General features: G+C 37.4%; 2 protein-coding genes across 2 annotated transcripts in view; both read right to left on the reverse strand.

The window, feature by feature from the left end:
- The window catches only part of Rpp21 (ribonuclease P protein subunit Rpp21), a 32,318-nt gene extending 18,390 nt beyond the window's left edge, over positions 1–13,928 (reverse strand). The window contains exon 1 of the mRNA XM_089093175.1: positions 13,680–13,928. Within this exon, the coding sequence (XP_088949301.1) occupies positions 13,680–13,904 (225 nt within the window). The 5' untranslated portion in view covers positions 13,905–13,928. The remainder of the gene's footprint in view (positions 1–13,679) is intronic.
- Positions 13,929–16,443: 2,515 nt separating this feature from the next.
- LOC148949104 (uncharacterized) lies at positions 16,444–17,405 on the reverse strand. The gene has a single exon (XM_089092626.1). The coding sequence runs from the start codon at positions 17,323–17,325 to the stop codon at positions 16,444–16,446; it is 882 nt and encodes a 293-aa protein (XP_088948752.1). The 5' UTR covers positions 17,326–17,405.
- Positions 17,406–23,682: the final 6,277 nt, after the last annotated feature.

Consider the following 23,682-nt stretch of genomic DNA (forward strand, 5'->3'; position numbering starts at 1 on the left):
TTAATCATTTTTCTTTTCTGTTTGTTATTTTCACATCGTGATATTTATTTTCTCAGATTGTACTTCGTAAGTGTGACTTCAAAAAGGCTAATTACCTGTTTCGGCGGAGAGCCAAGAAATGACCTAGTTTTGTTTCGAATGAATATTTTTGTATGAAATGGTAGACCTTTCCTGAAATTTGAAGAATAAAAACCTCTGTTTGAAAATCTTTGCACTTTGTGAAATTAGATAGCAGTAAGAGTTCCTGATTGAGACCAATTTTAGAACTCGGGTTCTAACTATTGGTTGCTGTGGTAAAAGTTGCCACCCCCCCCCCCTCCCACGCACTTTTTTCCCTAAATGTATCAGATCAAAATTTTGAGGTAGTAATTTTGTTAAAAATAGTTCAAAGGTCAGTAACAGAAACTCCGCGGTCGACACATCGCCCCAGGGCCTGGGGGCAGACGTTGTAAGTTTTACCCTGGTGGCATATAAGGTTCCTATGGAAGGGATGCTCGAATAAACTTCAGAGAGGGCTCATTTGATTGGAAATTGCAAGTTCTAGTTCACTTTTTAAGAGTCAAAAGTGATTGGAGGGCAGCTAGCCCCCTCCCCTCACTACGCCTTTTTTCCTCAAATGCATCAGATAACAATTTTGAGATAGATATTTTGTTAATAACAGTTCAAAGGTTCAAAGAGTGAACCTTTCACTGTCAGAGTTCAAAGAGTGAAGAGTCAAACCCATTTAAAAATGATTATAGTTTGAACTATTCAGATAGTTATTTCAGTGTTACGAAATTAAATTTACCTGAATGCATTCGGACAGGTAGTTTCGATTGCATCCTAACCTAGCAATTGCGTTATTTCAAGTGTTGATGAAAAAAAAATTTGCGGATAATAACAGCAGGATAATCGTTTATCTGGAGAGGAGAATTGGCAAATTAGGAGCTGAATGTTTGAGATTTAAGCTGTTTACCGTGGCTCAATTAACGGCCGATTAAGTAAATTGCACGTTTTGCTCCACGTGGGTAAAATAAGGAGCTTTCAAGGTGATCAAATTCTTTGGTATACTTAAAATTTGTTTGCAAGGTTTCATTGGAGATGACAAAAAAACGAAAGAAGCAACAAGAACTTGACAGTTCAAACATTTCAAATGTTTTTCAGGAACATCGGTTGAAGAATTGTCAATCAAATCGTTAGCTGACAACATAGCTATTATTTTAGCAACAGTAAAGGACAACTCAACTGCTCTACAAGGTCTAACTGATAGTACGAAAACAGTGGAAAACTGATTACTGGAAGTGAAAAATCTGCGACGGATTCAAATAAGGAATTAGCTGAATTAAAGTTGAATTTCTGCCATAGAAGATGAGGAATCAAACTGAAGGTGCAAATTTCGGTTTTGGCTAATGAGAATTTGAGGTTAACAACAGAGTTGTCTGCAGCTAAGCATAATCTCCAGCGAGTAGAAAGTAAAGAAACTCGCAAGAACGTGATTTTATGGAATGTTTTGGCGAGCAATTTGGAATCAGCCAAAAATTTTTTTGAGAAAGTTGTTAAAGACAGGTTGTGATATGAACAGAACTGCGCTTTCTCGGTTTTGGAATATGGAAAGGAAAAAAAAGTTTTCAAGATTGAGATGCATAGTATAGTGGCTTTGTTGAAGAACGCTAAAAAACTAATTAGAAAAGTTGTCATGAACTTTTCAGATATCTATTTGACGGATGATATGCCCCTTTTGGTTAGAGAGACTCGTCGGAAATTACTGGTACTTAGAAAAAAAATTAATGATTGCCAAATTCGCGAATTGGACTTTTGGGTTACAAAGTCGGTACCACCTCTTTTGTGTATTCGACGTCATGCAAATGCTTCTCTGGATAAGTATACGATGGAACAGATCCCAGACAATTTTCTAAGAAATATAGTGATAAACAGTAAAAATGTTTAAATGCCAGAATAGCCTATGCATTATGAAAGTATGCACGAGTGGAGTGCATCAAGGGATGCTTGGAAAAAAATTGAATTGTGTTATGAAAAATGAAGTTGGTTCTTTTGTTATTTATTATTATTTTTGTTATTTATTTATTGTAGTGGTTATCATATGCGGTTATAAGTTTTTTTTTTCTTTCTTAGTTTTAATTTACGAGATGGAAATAATAAGTGTTTATTTTCGTTATTATTTCGTTTTGTCGTTGTGTTATAATTAGCTAGGTTAGGTGCTAAAAAAGAATGATGATACTGATGAAAAGGATAAAACATGGAAAAGTGATTCAGGAGTGTTTCTTAGTTTTATTTATATTAGTGTTCGAGTTTTTGATAGTTCATATAGTGAAAGTTTGTTGACGGGCTTCGTAGTATATGGTTATTATGGTAAGATAAATGTCAGGGATTAATGAAAAGTTGGCACTACTAGAAAATAATAGGGTAAATTGAAGAGGTTGATAGGGTGCTCCAGGATGGTGATGATATGTGGAGTATGAGACTGGGACTACTAGCAAGGTACGCTTTCCCCACTGATATATTTTCACTCAATAACTCTGGGAAACGTATGCTGATGCATTTGAATTGTCGAGGGTTAAATAGTAGTTTTAGGTATATTTCTGAGTTGTGTGATAATGTGAGTGATATAAATATTGTTGGGTTGACTAAGACTTAGCTTAATGATCATAATGATTTGCTACTGATACATCAACATGATGGGCTTGCAGCATATGTAAAGTCAAGCCTTACTTTTAAGGTAAGAGAAGATTTATCAGTATCTCTTGAAATGGTATTTGAGAGTAAAGTTTTGCAGGTTGAAATCAATAAAGATTTATGTTATCTAGTAATTGTATATAAAACTCCTTCAAGTTCGTTACAACAATTTATGGATTATATGGAGTCACAGCTGATGCAACTACCATCTTTGTCCTATTGTTTTGTGATGGGTGATTTTATATTGATATGAAGAATCGGGAAAATGTGGTTCGTAATAATTTTTGTAATCTTATGTTTAGTTTTAATCTTCACCCAGTTATTGATGTGTGTACTCGTATCACTGAGACGTCTGAAACTTTGATAGATAATATTTTTTCGAGTGTTCAATATGATAGCCCCCTTGTAATCCCAAAGGATGTGTCCAATCACTGTTCAATTATGATGTGAATAGATATTGAAAAAGACATGCATAATGATCCTGAAAATAGAAATAGACAATATTATTATTTTGATAAATCGAGAATTAATGGAATGAAAGAACGACTTGAGGAGTATGTTTGGAGTTGTTTAAGTGAATGCGCGAATTATGGTGACAGGTTTGCAACGTGGTATGAAAAAGTTACAAATTTGATCAATGAAGTGTGTATTAAGATAACTATAAAGAAAAAAATAATAAAAGAAGTGCAAAAAAGCCATGGATATCCCCATGGATATCTTTTGGCTAGCATCAAGAGGAGGCATGCATTGCTACTAGGAGGTTAGTAATTTTACTAACTCCTAGTAATTTTACTACTAACCTCCTAGTAATTTTACTAGGAGGTTAGTAAAGTTACTGTAGTTACTATAGTAAATTATAGTTACTATAGTACTATATAGTTACTATAGTTATTATAGTAAAGTTACCGAAATATATATAAGAATTATAATAACATTGTTAAGAAAAGCAAAAAAGGATTATTATTCGGCAATGTTTGAGTCGTGTAGAGATAGCACTTCGAAGACTTGGAAAGTTATTCGGTCTATAATTGGAGGATTTGATAAAGAGCCATGTGGAAGTGAACAATACCAGGCAGATTTTAATGAAAAACTGGCCAATCATTTTTTTCCCGCAGGTAATGGAATTAGACAGTCAGTAAGTATACATAAAAACGAAGGGTCGTTTCACCAGTATATTGGGCCAGCTAGTGAAACAAGTATGTGGCTGCAAAAGACGAATGAAAGTGAAGTGTTAACAGTGATTTCTGGAATAAAGAATAATTCTGCTGGATCAGATTTTTTATCCCTCCATGTCCTGAAAGAAATTTTTCCAGTTATTAAGGATCAACTTGTCAAACTTATTAATGGCTGTTTTAAAGATGGAATCTTCCCTCAGCCGTTTAAAAGTGCAAAAATAGTGCCAATTTTTAAGTCAGGTGACCGAGAAGATCCTAGCAACTATAGACCAATATCACTGCTTCCGATTATAGCTAGAATAATGGAGAAGATATTATGCCTAAGGATTGAGACATTTCTAGAGAAGAAAGGATTTTTCTTTAAGAACCAATTTGGTTTTAGAAAGAGACATTCTACAGAGCATACAGTTCAGTTTCTTACAACATTGGTTAATGATGGCCTTGATAAACATCTTAAAGTCATAACTGTACTTTTAGATATTTTAAAAGCGTTCGATTCCGTGGACCATGAAATTCTATTGTGTACATTAGATAATGCCGGTATAAGAGGAAGAGCTCTGAATATGTTGAAGCCTTACCTAAGTGATAGGAAATTACATTTGGATGATGGAAATCAAGCTTCATGTGAATATGATGTAGAGTCTGGAGTCCCACAGGGATCTCCCCTTGGTCCACTGTAATTTGCTGTGTATATTAATGATCTTTTTGGAGTTTTATCTAATATTGTTGATTCGGTAAATAGTGGGGACCTAAATGTGATCCTTGTGAAAGTGTTAGTTTTATTTGCTGATGATACTAATTTAACGGTATGCGAGAGAACAGAAGAAGAGTTGATCCATGCGGTCAAACATGATATAGCCTAAGTTTGATTGAAAAGTGGACTAGGTTGAATAAGCTGAAAATAAATTTTAAGAAGTGTAATTTTGTGTTGTTTGCTCATTCTAAAATGTATTATGCTTGGGTAGATAAGTTGAGGTGTGGGAACTCATTTAGTAATAGAGTACACTCGACTAAGTATTTAGGCATTATTTTAGATGAGATGATTATATTTTCAGACCATACAAATTGTATAACATCTAAAGTTACCCGTAATGTTGGATTTATTTGGAAATTAAGCACATTTTTCCGAAAATTGTACTTAGACTTTTGTATTTTTCACTTGGTCATTATTACCTTTTATATTGTTGTTCCGTATGGTCTTCAACTTTTCAATCCCATTTGAAACGCCTTAGAACTTTGCAAAATTCTGCCATTAGGATTTTAGCAAATTATGGACCAAGAGATTCAGTGAGAAATGTGGATTTGAAACTGAATATTCTTCCTCTAGCAGGTATATTCCTTTTTTATCGATCTATGTTAATGTTTGATATTATTAATAACCTTACCTCAGAATGTTTTAATGGCATGTTTATAACTGGTGTGGACCTTCACAAATATAATACAAGAAATGGAAAAGCATTTTGGTGGTCACAGTGTGAAACAACCTGGTCACAGTTCTCTGCTCGGCATGTTTTGCCAAGCTGCTGGAGTTATTTACCAATTGGGGTTGTGCTTGAGCATGACCAAAGTAGTTTCCGGGGAAAATTGAAGGATTTTTGTAATAATATTATCAATTTGTTCGATTTTTTTTTTTTAATTTTTGTTTATTAGTAGCATCATAATGGATTTTTGGTTGTGTTGTTTTGTTAGCCCATTGGCGGGGGATATTATTTTGTTTTTGTTTATTTATATTAAATTATGTGTTGGAAGTTGGCCTAACAAACCAAAAGGTTCCTTGGCATTTGTTTTTTGTAAATTATGTGTAAATAAAATTATACTCCTGGAAGAAAAAAAGGTGAGATAACAAAAACTCCAGTGCCAACAAAGCCACCCAGGGCCTGGGGACAGGAGTTGTAAGTTAAGCCTTGGGGGCATAGATGGTTCTTATGGAACAGTTCATCATACAAACTTTAAATGGACTCATTCAATTGGAAATCAAGGGTTCCAGTGCCCTTTTTAAGAGTCAAAAGTGATTGGAGGGCAACTAGCCCCCAGCACCCTTTTTCCCCCAAATACATCTGATAAAAATTTTGAGACAGCCATTCTGTTAAATATAGTTCAAAGATCATATAACAAAAACTCCGGGGTCGACACAACCCCTCAGGGCCCGGGGCAGGCGTTGTAAGTTATGCCCTGGGTGCATATATTGTTTTTGTAGAAGGGATGCTTGTATGAGCTTCAGAGAGGGCTCATTTCATTAGAAATTAAAGGTTTTAGTTCATTTTTTCAGAGTCAAAAGAGATCGGAGGGCAACTAGCCCCTTCCCCCCTCCCAGGCCCTTTTTCCCTCAAATGCATCAGATAAGAATTTTGAGGTAGCCATTTTGTTAAAAATAGTTCAAAGGTCAGATAACAAAAACTCCGGGGTTGACACAACGCCCCAGGGCTTGGGGGACGGTGTTGTAAGTTATACTCTGGGTGTATATAAGGTTCCTATGGAAGGGATGCTTGTATAAACTTTGGAGAAGGCTCATTTGATTAGAGATTGAAAGTTTTTGTTCTCTTTTTCAGAGTCAAAAGTGGTCAGAGAGCAACTAACCCCCCTCCCCCCACTATACCTTTTTACCTAACATGCATCAGATAAAATTTTTTAGATAGACATTTTGTTAAAAATAGTTCAAAGTTCAGATAGCAAAAACTCCAGTGTCAACAAAGCCCCCCAGGGCCAGGGCGCAGGCATTGTAAGTTATGCCTTGGGGACATATATGGTTCTTATAGAAGGGATGCTTGTATAAACTTCAGAGAGAGTTCATTTGATTGGAAATTAAAAGTTCTAGTTCACTCTTTAGATTCAAATGAGATTGGAGGGTAACTTTCCCTCCCCCACGCCCTTCTTTCCTAAATACATCAAATAAAAACTTTGAGATAGCCATTTTGTTAAAAATAGTTCAAAGGTCAGATAACAAAATTTCCTGTGTCAGCAAAACTCCCCAGGGCCCAGGGGCAGGCGTTGTAAGCTATACCCTGGGGGCACATAAGGTTCTTATGGAAGGGATATTCGTATAAACTTCAGACAGGGCTCACTTGATTGGAAAATTATAAGTTCTAGTTCACTTTGTACAAGTCAAAAGCGATTGTAGGGCAGCTAGTCTCCCCCCGTTCTTTTTACCCCAGATGCATCAGACATAAATTTTAAGATAGACATTATGTTTAAAAAAATTGTTCAAGTCAGATAACAAAGTCTCTGGTGTCAACACAGCCCCCTGGGCCCAGGGACAGGCGTTGCAAGTTATTGCCTGGAGGCATTATGGTTCTTATGGAAGGGCTGCTCATATGAGCATCAGAGAGGGCTCATTTTATTGGAAATTAAAAGTTGTAGTTAGGTTTTTAAGAGTCAAAAGTGATTGGAGGGCAGCTAGCCCCCCCCCCCCCAACACCCTTCTCCCCCAAAATGCATCAGATGAAAATTTTGAGATAGCCGTTTTGTTAAAAAATAGTTCAAGGGTCAGATAACAAAATTTTCTGTGTTGACAAAATACCCCAGGGCCCAGGGGAAGGCGTTGTAAGTTATGTCCTGGGGGTATATATGGTTCTTATGGAAGGGATGGTCATATAAACTTCAGAGAACTGCATTTGTTTGGAGAGTGAATATTCTAGTTCCCTTTTTAAGAGTCAAAAGAGATTAGAGGGCAACTAGCCCCTCCCCCTCCACGTCTTCCCCCCCCAAACCCGCCAGATTAAAGTTTTAAGATGACCATTTTGTTAGACAGGGGAACCCCCCCCCCTCAAGACCTTATTTCCCCAAATGCATCAGATAAAAATTTTCAGATAGCCATTTTTTTAAAAATAGTTAAAAGATTAGATTACAAAAACCCTGGTGTCAACACAACTCCCCAGGGCCCAAAGCAGGCGTTGTAAGTTATGCCCTGGGGCATATGTTGTTCTTACGGAAGGGATGCTCATATATACTTCAGAGAGGGCTAATTTGTTTGGCAAGTGAAAGCTATTGTTCACTTCTTAAGACTCAAAAGAAATTGGAGTGCAACTAGCCCCCCAGGCTCTTTTTCCCCAAATGCATCAGATAAAAATTTTGATATAGCTATTTTGTTAAAAATGGTTGAAAGGTCAGATAACAAAAACTCTGATGTCAGCACAACCCCCAGGGCCCAGGGGCAGTCATTGTGAGTTATACCCTGGGGGTTAAAATGATTCTTATGGAAAGGATGCTCATATAAACTTCAGAGAGGGTCCCATTTGATTGGAAATTGAAAGTTCTAGTTCACTTTTTAAGAATCAAAAGAGATCCCAGGGCAACTAGCCGCCCCCTCCCACGCCCTTTTTTCCCTAAACCAATCCAATAAAAGTTTAGAGACAGCCATTTTTTAAATATAGTTCAAACATCAGATAACAAAACTCCAGCATCAACAAACCCCTCAGGGCCCAGGGTCAGGCACTATTAGCTAAGCTCTGGGTGCATATATGGTTCTTATAGAAGGGATGCTTGTACAAACTTCAGAGAGGGCTCATTTGATTGAAAACTGAAAGTTCTAGTTCACTTTTTAAGACTCAAAAGTGATCAGAGGGCAGTTAGTCTCCTTCCCCAAGCCCTCTTTTCCCAAAATGCATCAGATAAAGATTTTGAGATAGCTATTTTGTCAAAAATGGTTCAAAGGTCAGATAACAAAGAATCCAGTGTCAACAAAACCCTCCAGGGCCTGTTGGCAGGCATTGTAAGTTATGCCCCAGGGGCAAATATGGTTCTTATAGAAGGGATGTGCATATAAACTTCTTAGAGGGCTCATTTGATTGGAAATTAAAAGTTCTAGTTCACTTTCTCAGAGTCAAAAGAGATTGGAGGGCAACTAGCCCCTCCCCCCTCCAAGCTTTTTTTTCCCAAAACCCATCCAATAAAATTTTTGAGATGACCATTTTGTTAAAAGTAGTTCAAACATCATATATTAAAACTTCAGGGTCAACAAAACCCCTAGGGCCCAGGGATGGGTGTATTAAGTTATGCCCTGGGGGCATATATGGCTCTTATAGAAGCAATCAATTATTGCAAACAAATACGAACAAAAATCAATAAAAAAAAACTTTCCGAGAAAGAAGTTTTTCAAAGAAAAGTAAAGGCCATTTTAAACTTAAGATCAGCAGATACAAATACCTGTTAAAATTCAAACTCAACACAACCAGAAATTATTATTAAGGAATAAATGAAACCCAAAACAAACAGAAATTAAATAAACAATCATAGCAAAAAACATACAACAAGCAATAATATAAATGAATACACAAATCTTAAAGCAATTAATACATGAATTGAACATGCAAATCAAGGTTAAAACAAAAAAAAATATTTTGCTATTCAAGTATAAATGAAACCTAAAATGAACAGAAATTAAATAAACAATCCATGCAAGCAAACATACAACAGATCCTAATATAAATGAATATATACATTCTAAAATAGGTGAAACTAAAATGGAATATGCAAATCAAGCTTGAAACAAACAAAAATCACTACAAACAAGAGTTTGGGCATTGCCTCCTTCTCTCACTGTAGAAGTCTAAAACCTACTGCATCATTGGCGCTTTACTGAAAACAAATTATATTATAAATATTTTCTTTTGTACTTAATATTAAAATATTCATTAAAATTACAGTAAAATTTTGAAGTGATGAGCTTTTCAGAAATTAATATCATTATACATCAAATATTCAGTTTAATTTATTAGTTCTTTTTAAAATTGTTTAAGACAAATATAGTTTCACTGCAAACAAGAGTTTAGATACTGCCTCCTTCCTTAACTATGAAAACCTAAAGCCTACTGCATCATTAGTGCTTCACTGAAAACAAATTATATTACAATATTTTCTTTTCCAGTTCTTACAGCATTGAAAATGAAAATAAAATTACAGCGAAATTAAATCTTGAACTGATGGATCTTTTGATAATTAATATCGTTATATATCAAATATTCAGTTTGATTTTGTTTATACTTCCCAAGACTGTTCAAGACACATTTAGTTTTCAGTAAAGCGCCAATATATGTATTTAAAAAAAAATAATCTTAATAACAACTAAATGTCTGTTTTCACAAGATGGAAGGCTGCCAAAACAGTGTTTGCAAGAAAACAACAATTGGCCAGACTTGAAAAGCAAATCCAAGGTGCAAGTGGAAAGTTTTTGTCTAGTGGTTTTTGGTACTAAATTCAAATTGTTACACTCATGAATATAAAGAATACTTCTAGTTTGACTTTTTTTTCTTAATTTTATTTTAAATTGCACAAAAATTGGTTATAACAATGGAAATATGCTCAGTTTTTATACAACTTGTTTTTCCTCTTGTTATCATAACCAACCTGAATAATTTCCACTAGCCTGACTTATAAGCTACTCTTGCTTTCAATTTTTCTTTTACAGCTGGCTTTCTTTCACTACTAAGACACTCCTTGTTGTGAAAGCCCCCTTAACACAACACTGTTAACACTCTTAGACAAAATATAATTAACTACAACAAAAGTAGCCTATTGAACAGCTAATTTTCCAATAAAAATGAAGAATATACTTTGAATGATTTAGTACTTTGAGCTGAAAAGCCAAAAAGCATATACATAAGAAATGAATATACACCAGAGCCAATACTAGCCTATTATGTAAATGTAAGGCTAAAACTTAAGCACTATAAAAAGAAAATACAATTCTAAACAGACTATATTTAAGGCATAATTTGTATAGGGGTATTGGGACTAGTTTCAAAAAGAAGAACAAGAACAACAAACAAAACTAAACCATGTTCTATTAACAACAACTGGATTAGCCTTCAAACAGCTACTTTTCCAATAAAAATGAAAGCCCTATTTTGACTGATTCAGTCTACCAAGCTTCAAAAGTAAGTGAGGCCAGCAGTTCATGATAATAGATGTAAGGGTAAATTTGCAGTGGGCCACATAATTTAGCTATGATGAAAGTGAAAACATTATTTGATGCCTATTTTATGCTCTTTCATAATTCCAGAATTGATTCTGGGGCTAGTTGCACCTTGAGCCCTTAAAGGGAACCCATAGATATTCTATATAAATAATGAAAGAGAATAAAAAAGCATCAAATGATGTAAATATAAATTAGAATATACCTTGAATTGTTGATGGCAAGGTTTTGAATTGCAAAATTCAGCACTATTTTTGTCACCAGCATTAAAAAAACATGAAATGGTAGGAAAACCATTTCATTATTGATTATTGAAATGATGAAATGGTTCATTATTGAAATGGTAGGAAAACCAACTACATTATTGAACCTCAAGACAGCTGTCCTTCATCGTGGATTCTCAGTTCCATTGACATCTCCCGAGTGTGCTATGCCGATGATGCGCTGAATCTCAGCCGGACGCTTAACCGCCTTTCAGAAATATTCTCATGTCTGCAGTCCAACTACGAGAAAGTCGGTCTGAGATTTAACTCCCAAAAGTCGGAAGTTTTGCTTTATAATTGCAAGAATGACCCTCCTACTAATATCACACTAGGTGATTGCTCAGTAAAACCAGTTGATAAAATAGTATATCTGGGGCTTCCAATAGGTTCCTCATTACAGCATACCCGTTCTCTCCTGATCTCACATCTTGAACGGCGAATATCCAGCTCCTATGCTTTGATTGTTAAATCCACTCTGAGATTTAACTGTCCACTACTGGCAAGTATTTACAACGCTACCGCTCTGCCACATATATTATATGTGACCCCTTTCTGGAATTTATTGGCAAACCGTGAAAAGTCTAAAATCTGCTCTATATTTTTCCATTTTCCAAAGTACCTACTAAAATTGCAACCTTGGACAAAAAATAGTTTTCTGATTCGGCGCTATAACCTAGCGGACCCAAATCTAGCTGTTCAGACACTTATTAGCCGGCAAAAAACAAAACCAGCAATTCTAAAGCACGAGTGGGCAAGTTTGCTTGTTTAATTTTCCCTTTTGTTTCCCTTTTTATTTTTTTTTTTTTTTTTTTCTCCTTTCAAAAGTTGCTTTCTTTGTTGCTATTTTTGAAGAAGTTGTTGTTTCTGTTGTAATCTTTGAGTATGCTATCTTTCAGTTTCCACTTTTCGTACTATTTTTTATACTATTTAAGAAGTTGTTGCTTTTGTTGTTATTATTATCATTTTGTTCCCTCTTTTCGTATTTTTGTATACTCTGTCATTGTACATTTATTGTATACGACGGGTTTTCAATATATATTATTATTATATTAAAACATTTTATACCTGTATTTGAGTTGCCTAATAAATGAGGTTTGAATTGTTATAAATAAGTATTTTGGAATATATTGTTCTTGAACAACTTATTCATTAATTAGTGATACATTTTTAACCACTTTTCAATAGCTTAAATAGCATTAATAACTCCTTTATGTGGTTACAAAAATGAAAGACCTTTGGGGCCCCTTTAAGGGCTCAAAATGCAACTAGCCCCAGAAGCAATTCTTGAATTATAAAACAGCATAAATAAAGACATCAAATGATGTTTTTCCTTTCATCTTAGCTAAATTATGTGGCCCACTGCAAATTTACCAATATAAGTCCAGGTTATATTATTGGCTTTATGTGCTCAAAATACAATTTCCCTCAGAAGTGGTTATTGAATTAGGCATATGAAAGAATTGAAAAGAGGCATCAAGTGATGCATTCACTTTTCATCCTAGCTAAATTATTGGTACTCTTGCATTATGCAGGCCTTTCTAAAAAGTCAAGTTTGGTTAATGCTAATGAAATAAAATAGGATGAATATATAATAGTTTACCAAACATTCAAGTCAGCACCATACAAGAGGACACTCACATAAGCTGTCAAAACGTTTTGTCAAAACACAAACGCAGCAACACTTCTTCTCCGAGCATGTTGTCAACAATTGGAATAGCCTTCAAGCTGAAACGGCAACTGCACCTAAGGCTGTGTCCTTCAAGTCCAGACTTGACAAGGAATGGAATAACATGCCATGGAAATATGAGTGGGACTGTCTGTCCCACTCAACTACTGCCTGATGCCAACTTTATCATAATGAGTGTCTTGCTAGGAGGCTGATGCTGCTTGTCATACCCAACCATCTCGTATACTCAATCCAAAGTTGCTGTTGTGCAGTGGTGTCAGCTCTATATCACTGAGAATGGTCTTTATGGGCCATACCTACCTTGTGGCCACTGCTACCAAGTGGGCTTAAATTGCATCTCTCCAGCAGACCTCTCCTATGGCATGTCACTGGGCCCTAACACAGTGACAAATTTTTGACATCATTGACCCGGAGCACAACAGATCCAGTATGGACCTTAATTTGCTCTGAAGTGCGAATTAAGGTAATTAAGTTTAGAAACAAATTTGGGCTATATATTTGAACATTAGGGGGGGGGGGGGTAAAGCATAGCATATATTAAATACATAACCTAATTTAGGTACCTTCTCCCCCCCCTCATCCCCCAAAAAACACAGTTTAATATTGTATAGTGCAATGAAAACCACATTATCACTGTCTAATTTATTGCAGTTAACATATCAAAAACAGGTTTTATCATTGCCTACTCTGTAGCAGTTAACCCAAATGGCCCGCATAATGCAAGAGTACCAAATTATGTTGAAAACTGCAAATTTACCATTTCTTGTAGACCCATGGAAAGCACCATTTCTGAAACATTTGTAAATATACATTTGAAATCTGTTGATATAGCCTAATGTTATCATTTTTCAAATCTGATTGCTTGGTTTCAGATAGGCCTAGCTTAAAATCAAATGAAGATTTATCATAAAAAAACTATTAAGAAACATGGATGAAGAAAAAACAAAAGCATTTATTTTAAATTAGATTACCTGCAGTTGGTACAGAAAATTCAAACGATGCAAAGCAGCTTTGTTAGGGATGCCCTGAACTTCATTACCAGTCAAAATCTTGACACTAAGATAATCTTTCTTTTTCTTAGACTTGATTGGACTGGGTTTAGTAGACCTTTCTTTTATAGGCTGATTATTTATCACTGCTTGCGGCTGACTTTGCTTGTCTAAATTCAAAGACTGATTCTTTCTTTTGTTCCCCATGTCCGCAAATTTTGAAATTGTTGCTTTCAGTTCAGCTGGCTGCTGTTAATTATTTCTGTTCACTCAGTCCTTTTACCCGAAAAAAAAAAAAAATCAATGTTCCAGTCAGTGTGGCCAGATCGTGAACAAAAAAATAAGCCGCAGCCTTTGAAAAACACGCCAAAAATAAGCCAGACAATTTTTTGCCCAAAATTTAACTTTACTTTTAATGGTGTCCAAGTTTTGACGGCCGTTTTATAGAAATATTGAAAAAAACTACGTTTTCTAAAGAGTTAAAGAGGCTGAGTTACAAGGTCGAACCTTAAAACGTGCAGGGATTACGAGGCAAAGTTGGGGGGCTGCCGCCCCCCAAACCCCCGCTTTCGCAGCCTTTAAATATAAAAAAAATTTCTTTAAACTGAAAGTAAGGAGCGACATTAAAACCTAAAACGAACATAAATTATTCCGTATATGAAAGGGGCTGTGCCCTCCTCAAGCCTCGCTCTTTACGCTAAAGTTTTTATTGTTTAAAAAAAAGAGTTGTGAGAAAGTCAAACTTTAGCGTAAAGAGCGAGGCGTTGAGGAGGGCACAGCCCTTTCATATACTGAATAATTTCTGTTCGTTTTAAGTTCGATTAACTCTTTAGAAAACGTAGTTTTTTTCAAATAATTTCTGCACGTTTTTGTACAGTTTATTACTTATCAAGATAAAGTCGGAAGAGGATGAAATTTTACAAGTTTCTTAGTTTGAGCTTGGGCTACAAAATGCGATTACCGCCGTCTCTCTGCAACCTCTAGGACCTGAAATCGCTTAACATTGTGGTGGGTCGCCTCTTTATAGAGGCACAGGTGTGCCTCCTTGACTCACCACTATTCAGGTCCTTTGATCCTACTGGCATTATCGACCTTTCAATTCGTTCCCTGGTTTGCGGAAGTTCAGTTCCAGTGTAGAGATTATTTTGAGGCTGCATTTAGTAGAATTGCGATAAACCGCTACCCCATGTGGAACTCTAGAGACTTAACAGAAATTCCCGCGCGCTATGTTCAGAAAATGCTTGAACGTGCTTACTTTCCTGTCCAACAGTTCGGGGAAAACTATTGACGAGGACGCCCACCGGCTCGATTTCTCCTGTGTTAGTTCGAGCACTGTCCGTGTGTGCACCGCAATTTCTGTATCCCATAATTTCACTGAGTCGATCCTCCGATTACTATAATGATACTCTGCGACCCAATGCGTTTTAATTTAAACATTTTGATTCAGTCAGAGGTTCTTTTTGGCGCAATAGAGTTATTGCCAGAACAAATTCTTAAAATTGTGTCCCAGCCCTTATGTATTGGTTGGATAAATGGTGCATTACTTAATAACGACCTTAGACCGCAGACAAAAACAAAAAAGATCATTATTTCATTGGTTTATTATCACATAGATACACAAACAAAAATCAGATCATTGGATATTATCATATATAGATTCATAAAATTATGGAAATCACTTTGTGTAAAGTCAAAGCTTTGGAATAATTCCTTTTCGCAATGCTAAATGCGATGCTAAAACGCCCTTAAAGGGCTACGAAAGGTACACAAGGAACACAATCGTACTTTTGTCTTTATCACAAGTTCTTTCCAGGGTCATAATTGGCTATCACGAACCACACTACGTCCCTGGGACCAAGAACACATACGACTGAGTAGAATCTCTGTCTTTGGTCCAAGAACTGACTATTGGATAACCCGTAAAATCTGAGCGAAGGTGGAGCCAATTTGAGAACTGGCTGAGCACTGAGTTGACGGCCGTCTACTTTCCCTCATCGCCGCCCCGCATTTGCGGGGAAAAGACCGTAGTAGGCCTCCAGGCGTGAATGATAAGTGTAATTAAACACTTTCACTTGTTCTCACTCAATTTTTCTTCTCCGGGGCTGTACTGCGAAGAGCTAGTTATTGAGGTAACGAATTGTTATGTTCCGCACCAGCTCCACCTCCGCTTAAATTCGCCAGGTATCAGCCGTATTTTATTCGACTCCGCATGGTTGTAGTATCGAGATAGGGAGACGAAGGTTCTTAGTCTTTATTTGTTCTTGCTAGGACGGATCTCCAGGTTCCTGTTTGATGAGCCACATTTTAACAAAGTCCGAACATTCCACCACTTTAAACATGGAAGGGAAGTATCGTGGGCCAGATTGGGAATGACACGCGTTATGAATTTCGATACTTTTACGTAAGACAAACTAAGAATTGAATTTTGTTGCTGTGCTGCGAGAGCCAACTCACTCATCGATTTCAGAAGTTTACAACTTATCATAATTATATTGACCTTTATCGCAAGATAGCTGTCCGAACTCTGGCTGCCAGTCATTGAGTGAGGGCGTACCTTTTAAGGCGCTTTATGACGGGAAAACTAAAAAAAAGTGGTAGATTGGAAAAAAAAAATGCTCCAGGGTGGAATTTTCGGTGATTAAGAATACCTGTCTTTCATAGCCCTTTAAGATTAACCAAATGCCTCTAAGATGTCACTGAGTTAATCTTCTTCCCTGTCAGCGTCAGGCGCAGCAGCTCTGCCACATCATCCACTGTCAGACGCATTTTCAGCTCCATTTTTCGAATATATGGAACTGTTGAACGAAGTCATTTTGGCCGATGGTACGAATGACGAACAACAGTGGCCACTGACAGACATCCACAGTCGAAAAATCAAAATTGCGCTTAGCATTGGTAAAAGCATTTTATTCCGAAGCTTTGACTTTACACAGTTCATCATAGAAAACGCTCTCTCAACGACTGCGTTGCTGATAGGCAAACTCAGCAACGACAATGCCCACTTTGCCAAATCCTGAAAGACTGGCTCTCCAATAGGGTCGCGAAACTGAAGCACGTGGACCCAGAACTCAGAGGAGTCTTTTGGAAGTTCTCCGCCACAATGTTCATTCCAGTCAACCTCGAGCAGGCGTCTCCACTGGTTTTCCATGTCTCCAAAGTCTGTCACTGGAATCACACTAAGAGGTAGGTCGGCGAATCTGGGTCTAGTCTGAAATAAACATATTGTCGGAGAGAAAATTCTCAATTTCAGAAGGGAATCAATGGCAAGAGGTAAACGTTTCAGAACTGACCTTGCAGCCGTCTTGAGAAAGCCGTGACAGCGAAGCTTTATTTCCTCTTTCTTCTCGCTTGGAAGATCAGCTTCGCTGAGTTGAGAAAGAAACAAATGCCCAAAGTCTACCTGGTCGACAGGAAGGTAGTAAATTAGAAACTCAAGGTTGACGTTAAGGGACACTGCAGACGGTCGAAGGATCCTGCGTAGGATGCACATGACCAAATCTTTCAGCTCTTGAAACAGACGAAATTGGTCTGCATTCAAATGTTGAAATAGTATGTTCACCCTCTGAAAGTCGGCCAATAGCGGTTTCAGAAAGACAATGTATAGACGGTTGCGCTTATCACTGTACATTTCGTGTAAAGTTCTTGCAGTATAGCACCGCTCTTTTTCCTTGGCGATGCAGAAATGTGTTGTCAGTTCGAGGTATTGCTCATCAACTCTACACACTGCGGTTTATCGCGACAACCAGCGTGAACTTGAAGGGGCCACAATTTTAAGGGGCTAATTTCCATGATTTATCAGCCTATATATCTGGCCGTACGCTTCCCTTCGCAACAGGCTTACGCTAAACCACTTGTACGTTTCCGAGAGCATAAATTCTAGGTTGCTCGGCAACTCTTCCACCGCCTCAGAGGCGCACAAGTGCAGAGAGTGGCAAAAACATTTGACAAGTTGAAGGTGAGGTAACCCATCTTCTTTCAGCAATGTAAATAGAGTGATTTGCGCCACACATGTTATTTGCCCCATCAGTACCAATACCAATCAGGTTTTTGAGAGGTACTTTGCACTCTGCAAGAAATTTTTTGAGCTCTGCGTGGAGTATAATAGCTGTAGTTGATGGCACTTCAACCATTCCTAACGCAGTACACACTATCTTTTTCAACTTCGGGCTGTAATATCGAATGCAAATACACATGAACTTCATTGTAGAGACATCAGTGGACTCATCCAGTATTAGAGAGTACTTACCATCTCCAATGTCAGCCACTATCTCCTTCAGGGTTTCAGGTCCAAGCACATTCTTAATGAGAGCGGAACATTTAGTTTTTTTTAGCCTCACCGATTCACCAATGAACCCAGGAAATAAGTTTTTGATGATAGTAGAAAGTTGGTCGATTATTCTCAACGATGAGTGACAGGCTACATGAGCAGCCAAGACCAGCTCCGCTTTCCGCGAAGCCAAGTTCGTCGACGTGACTCCTAGAAAATTAGCATTAATTATTCGTGATTATTTCGGATATGTTTCATAACCGATTATTTCGGCTATGTTTCATAACTTTACTCTGAAAGGGGATGTGGTTGGGGGGGGGGGGGAAAAACTTCCGTCCGGATTTTCCCCATGAAGCAAAAGTCAAAGGGGGATGAAATTTTGAATGTGTTTAGGACATCACCAACAAAACGCAGCCCACCCAACCTCTCTGGGACCAAAGATCGATGAACACTGGTGTGGTATGCCTCTTTACAGAAGCACAAGTGTGCTTCCTTGGTTGATTTTAATGACTGGTCCCCGAACTCCGATTGGGTCCCCCATACGCAAAATAACGGGCCACTGGCTATTAATCGTTATCAAATTCTGTTGAGACCTAATGGTAGATACTCTTGGCTGAATGACGTATTTGAAGGCCTCTCTAAAAATACACAAAGAACTCAAGATGGGGTTAAGACTTCCCAACGAAACACACACTGAACATTGGGCTTTATTGCTATTATTTTAAAAAAAAAACGTTTTGTAAATTGTTAAAGAGGCTGAGTCAAAAGTTAAAACCTTAAAACATACAGGGATTAGGAGATACAGTTGGGGGGCTGCCGCCTCCCAAACTCCCCGCTTTCGCAGCTTTTAAATAAAAAAAAGTTTTTTAAACTGAAAGTAAGGAGCGACATTAAAACTTAAAACGAACAGAAATTATTCCGTATATGAAAGGGGCTGTACCCTCCTCAACGCCTCGCTCTTTACGCTAAAGTTTGACTTTCTCACAACTCTTTTTTTAAACAATAAAAACTTTAGCGTAAAGAGCGAGGCGTTGAGGAGGGCACAGTCCCTTTCATATACGGAATAATTTCTGTTGGTTTTAAGTTTTAATGTCGCTCCTTACTTTCAGTTTAAAAAGCTTTTTTTATTTAAAGGCTGCGAAAGCGGGGAGTTTGGGAGGCGGCAGCCCCAACTGCATCTCCTAATCCCTGTACGTTTTAAGGTTTAAACTTTTGAATCAGCCTCTTTAACTCTTCAGAAAACGTAGTTTTTTTCAAATAATTTCTGCATGTTTTTGTACATTTTATTTCTTATTAGTGCTTGACTAAGTGTTAGCTGATCGTGTCAGTAGTTCTTGGTTGGAGGATGCCACCACCCCCAACCCCTGTACTGTAATAATAATGAGTCACCCTTGTGACTCATTAAAGAGTTATTCTGGAGACGCCTGTTGAGCCGAAGGATTTAATAGATTGGATTTAAAAAAGAAACTGAGTTTCTTTTTTAAACTTTAAATTCAATATGTAAAAAAATTTCTCTGACGGGGAAACGAACCCGTGTCGTCCGCCTGACAGTCAGGAGTAGTGGCCACTCGACCACAGAAACGTTATATTATTTGTAGTCTGTGAGTTATATGTTTGTCGTAATCGCATTCCCACAAAACGGGATATTTGATTTTTGGACAAAAAGAACTGAGTGTTGGAAGTTAGCCTAATTCTCGAGAATACGTGTCCAGGCCACAGGAAAGTTTATCCTCTAAATTTCAGCCCGATCGGACAACGTTAACGTGAGGCTGGTGGGGGAAAATGTAACATGGGTTCTTTTAGGAAAACGCGGTTTTTAGTAAGGGTACAGTTGAGGTATAATTTTTTGGTATTAAAATATCAACAGGCCCTAATAGGTGCACGCGCTGTTCAAAAGAGTTGTCATTCACACAAATTCGTTGAGAGCTCTGGCCTGTCGGTGTGGCTAATAAAAAAAAGAGACATGAACGTTAAGTAGCTCTATTTTTTTTTTGGACAACCGGGACGGAGTGATCGGATTGATCTGAAATTTCGAGGATAAGCTCCTGGGCCCTAGGAAAGCTTAACTTATAAATTTTAACCTATATTTTTAACGTTGCCCAATCGGACAACGTTAAAGGGGGGCTGTGGTCGGAGGGTCGAAACTTCCGGCCCACTTTTACCCATGAAGATAAAGTCGGAGGGGGGTAAAATTTTGCACGTTTCTTAGTTGGAGCTTGGGCTACAAAATGCAATCACCGCTGTCTCTCTCCGACCGCTAGGACCGGAAATCGCTTTACATTGTGGTGGGTCGCCTCTTTATAGAGGCGACCCACCACAAAGAGGCACAAATGTGCCTCCTTGACGACGTTTTGGAGGAGTGCTACAAAGACCAATCTTTCTGGGAGGTGTCTTGAGGACAAGAACGTAGAGACCCCCCTATTGTTAAGCCATGCTCAAAAGAAAAGTAGTCACCACATTCAGCAACTGGTTTCTGTATTTTCAGACTTGCTGCCTTCTTCTCATGGTTTTTCGATTTCATGTGCTGCTCAATATCATGTTTGTGAGCCCTAACCTCTGTACCATGGCAGATTTTACACGTTGCTTTTGTGTCATCACCTTGAACACGCTGAAGCCAGCCTTGGAATTTTGTATCTTTCTCCCACACAGACTGATATAGTCTTTCATAGCTCTTTTTCACAACTTTTATCATACTGGCTCTTGGTGTAACATTTCTTCCTTCTTTAGGTTCCTTGCTGCTTCCTTCATTTTGGCTTCTGGACACCATTTCTCCTGTTTCACTTTCAACACAATTTCGATTGTTTGTTTCAGTCTTTTTGTTAGGGTTCTGCATATTACTAGTAATTTTGGACGGGGAAGGCTTAACTACGTTAGTAGACCCTGAGGTAGCAATCTGGTTGGCTGAGGAAACAATCTGCTTGGCAGTAGATGCTTGAGGTATACGAAGTTTAGAAAGAGAGGTTTGAACCACCCTTTCTGGGACCAGGACAGGCTTAAGTACTTTAGTAGAGACTGAGGTAACAATGTGCTTGGCAGTAGATGCTTGAGGTACACCAAGTTTAAAAAGAAAGGTTTTAACTACCCTTTCTGGGACTAGTTTTGGTGTCGGACTGCCAGCATCTGAGTGACTGTTCACCACTTCGGAGGTAGAGCCCGCTACGTCTGGATCCACCAGTTCTTGGACTAATTTTGATTCTTTTAACAACTCTGCCACTGTCTTAGACTTTGGTAGAACAGCTCGTTTTTGCCTGTAGTGGCTGGTGGCACTGCTATCACTGTCCATGCTGTCAGTCTCAGAGTCACTGTCATCTGACTCATCAGGTGCCACTGAATCTTGGGCTGATGAATCATTACACAAATTTGTCACTATTTTAACTTTTGATGGAACAACTCGTCTGTATTTGGTGATGGCACTGCTATCTCTCGTCCCTATACTAATTTCATGTGCTGATTTTTCTATTAAAGCTCGTTTTGGCTCGGATCCACCACCATCAACACCATCTGTTCCAGCACTGTCCAGTTCAGTTGAGTTGGAAGGCCTAGTAACAGTGAAAAAATATGAAATTTTTTTCTGCCCGTTTCCATCATATCCAGTTGAACGTTTCATTTTATTTTCGCTAGGGGTGAATGACATTCAATCTGAAAAGAGTATAGAAAAATAAACTGAATCTGTTAGTTCATTTTGGAGTAAAAATTGAAAATAAGGTCCAAGCTAAGCTTGTGCTTGAAACAATATTTGAATAATATATCCCGCCTAGTCTGACGACTTCTAATTACTAAAAGATGATTTTTTAAACATATTGCAACACAGCTGGGTTATAGATTTACATTGCAATACTGACTTAAATAAGTTTAATTTTTGATTTCAAAAGTTTAATTTCAGAAAAAACTCAGCCCTGGGTCAAATTTCACATTCAGGTCATCTTGCATGGAGGCTCTTGACTCGCGAAATGTCATAACTTAAATACCTTTCTCCAGGGGTTTTGTGGGGTCAAGTTACACTTGTAGTTATGTTATTCCAACTGATTAAATCTTTTAAAAATTAATATTTTCCTGGTTAATTTTTATTATAAGCCCACCCAGCATGAGCAGTCTGGAGGAGAGTATGGAGGAGTTGAATTCGAATTTAATTGGAGATCAATCACCCCAGGGTTAAACTAGAATTCCTCCCCTCAAAATAGGAATAAATTGAATCCCAAACTGCAATCCTTGATTTCAAACAGCTCTTAAAAAGGGAATTTAATGGATATGCCCAAGTATATGTTGATCGATCTTTAAGTGAAGAGGGATGCGGAAGTGGATGCTTTTTAAAAGAGCTCAGCCTATGCATAGTGAAAAAACACAAGGCAGGGACCAGCACATTAACAGCTGAAGTAGCTGCAATCAATTTGTGCTTAGAGACCCTAATTAAACTGAAACAGAGCAATAAAAATATAGTAGTATTCTCTGACTCCAAATCTGCTCTCTATATCCTATGAAACACTACTTTTGAAACACTGGGCATAGGCCTACATCAAACCAAAGAAAACCTAAGCAGCCTTGGAAGATTAGGCTTTGTTACTAAATTTCAATATATACGTAGTCATCTAGGTAAAGAAGGAAATGAAAAAGCAGACAAGATAGCAAAGCAAGTAGCAAAAAGCCAAATGGAACCAGTGAAATCTCTAACTATAAGGGATACGACTAGATTATGACTAAAAATATTGCTTGAATTAAAGCTACCAAATTTATCCCCCTTTCCAACCAGTATACAATCAGTCTGGTTCAACTGCCTGTGTTCAAATATAGCCAACTTCAACCACCACTCTCCTTCATACAAAATAAAGCAGCCAAATGGAGAAGTTGCCAATAGCCCATTTTGAAGGTACTGTAAAAACACAGAAAAAACCCCTAAGCATATGCGATTGAATTGTAAAATACTGGAAAGAAAACTGTCAATGGATCTAAATCTACAACACCATATATAGTAGGTCAAAATACACTGACTATATTGAATTAGATAAACCCTACTATGATGTTACCTCATATTATTAACTAATAGCTGATTTACATCTTTCCATATTCATCCACATTTTGAATATTAATAAGCAGTGTTTACAACACGGCAGTTTACTATAACAGTAACATAATTTTTACAACAAAAGAAACTATGTAGTAAGGGATTATCTCATTCAGTAAAAATTGAATTCTCCCAAGAAGAAGTGTATGAACTTATCATGAGAAAATAAAGAACAAATTAAAGATTTGGATATATTGTCAACCCAGCCCAGAAAGAAGAGGGGTCAATGATCTGATTTTTAGGACACTTGCCTTGATTGTCTACAGTTGATTGATTAAATTTAATATAACAATGAACCTTGTTTATTTCAAAATCTGAAAGGTTTTTTTCTAAATAACAAAACTATAGGATGACTTCCATAGTTGCTGTCTGTTAAAGGTAATGTCTCAAGTTTAATTATCAATGTTGTGGTCAAGATTTGTAGACTATTGGCCAAGATTGATAATTCTGAAAATTAGTAGTGGTCAAGAGTAAAGTCTCAGCTGCATGGTAAAGGAAATACTGCATTCTAATCAGAGATACAGCTCAGATTAGGCACTGGCTAATCACTAGGAGTCTTACCCTGTAGGCCTAGGCTACAGCAACAGTAACAAAGAAATCAGACATCATAGCAAGGGTAACTTTTCTACTTATCGTGCTCCTGTACTTATATATCTCTT

This window comes from Artemia sp. Qi Xiang Cuo, chromosome 8 (assembly GCF_049724085.1).
Source record: "Artemia sp. Qi Xiang Cuo chromosome 8, ASM4972408v1, whole genome shotgun sequence".
Taxonomy (NCBI): Eukaryota; Metazoa; Arthropoda; class Branchiopoda; order Anostraca; family Artemiidae; genus Artemia; species Artemia sp. Qi Xiang Cuo.

Coding starts and splice junctions, on each gene's coding strand:
- LOC148949104 (XM_089092626.1), bottom strand. CDS start 17,325: ATGTACAGTGATAAGCGCAACCGTCTATACATTGTCTTTCTGAAACCG.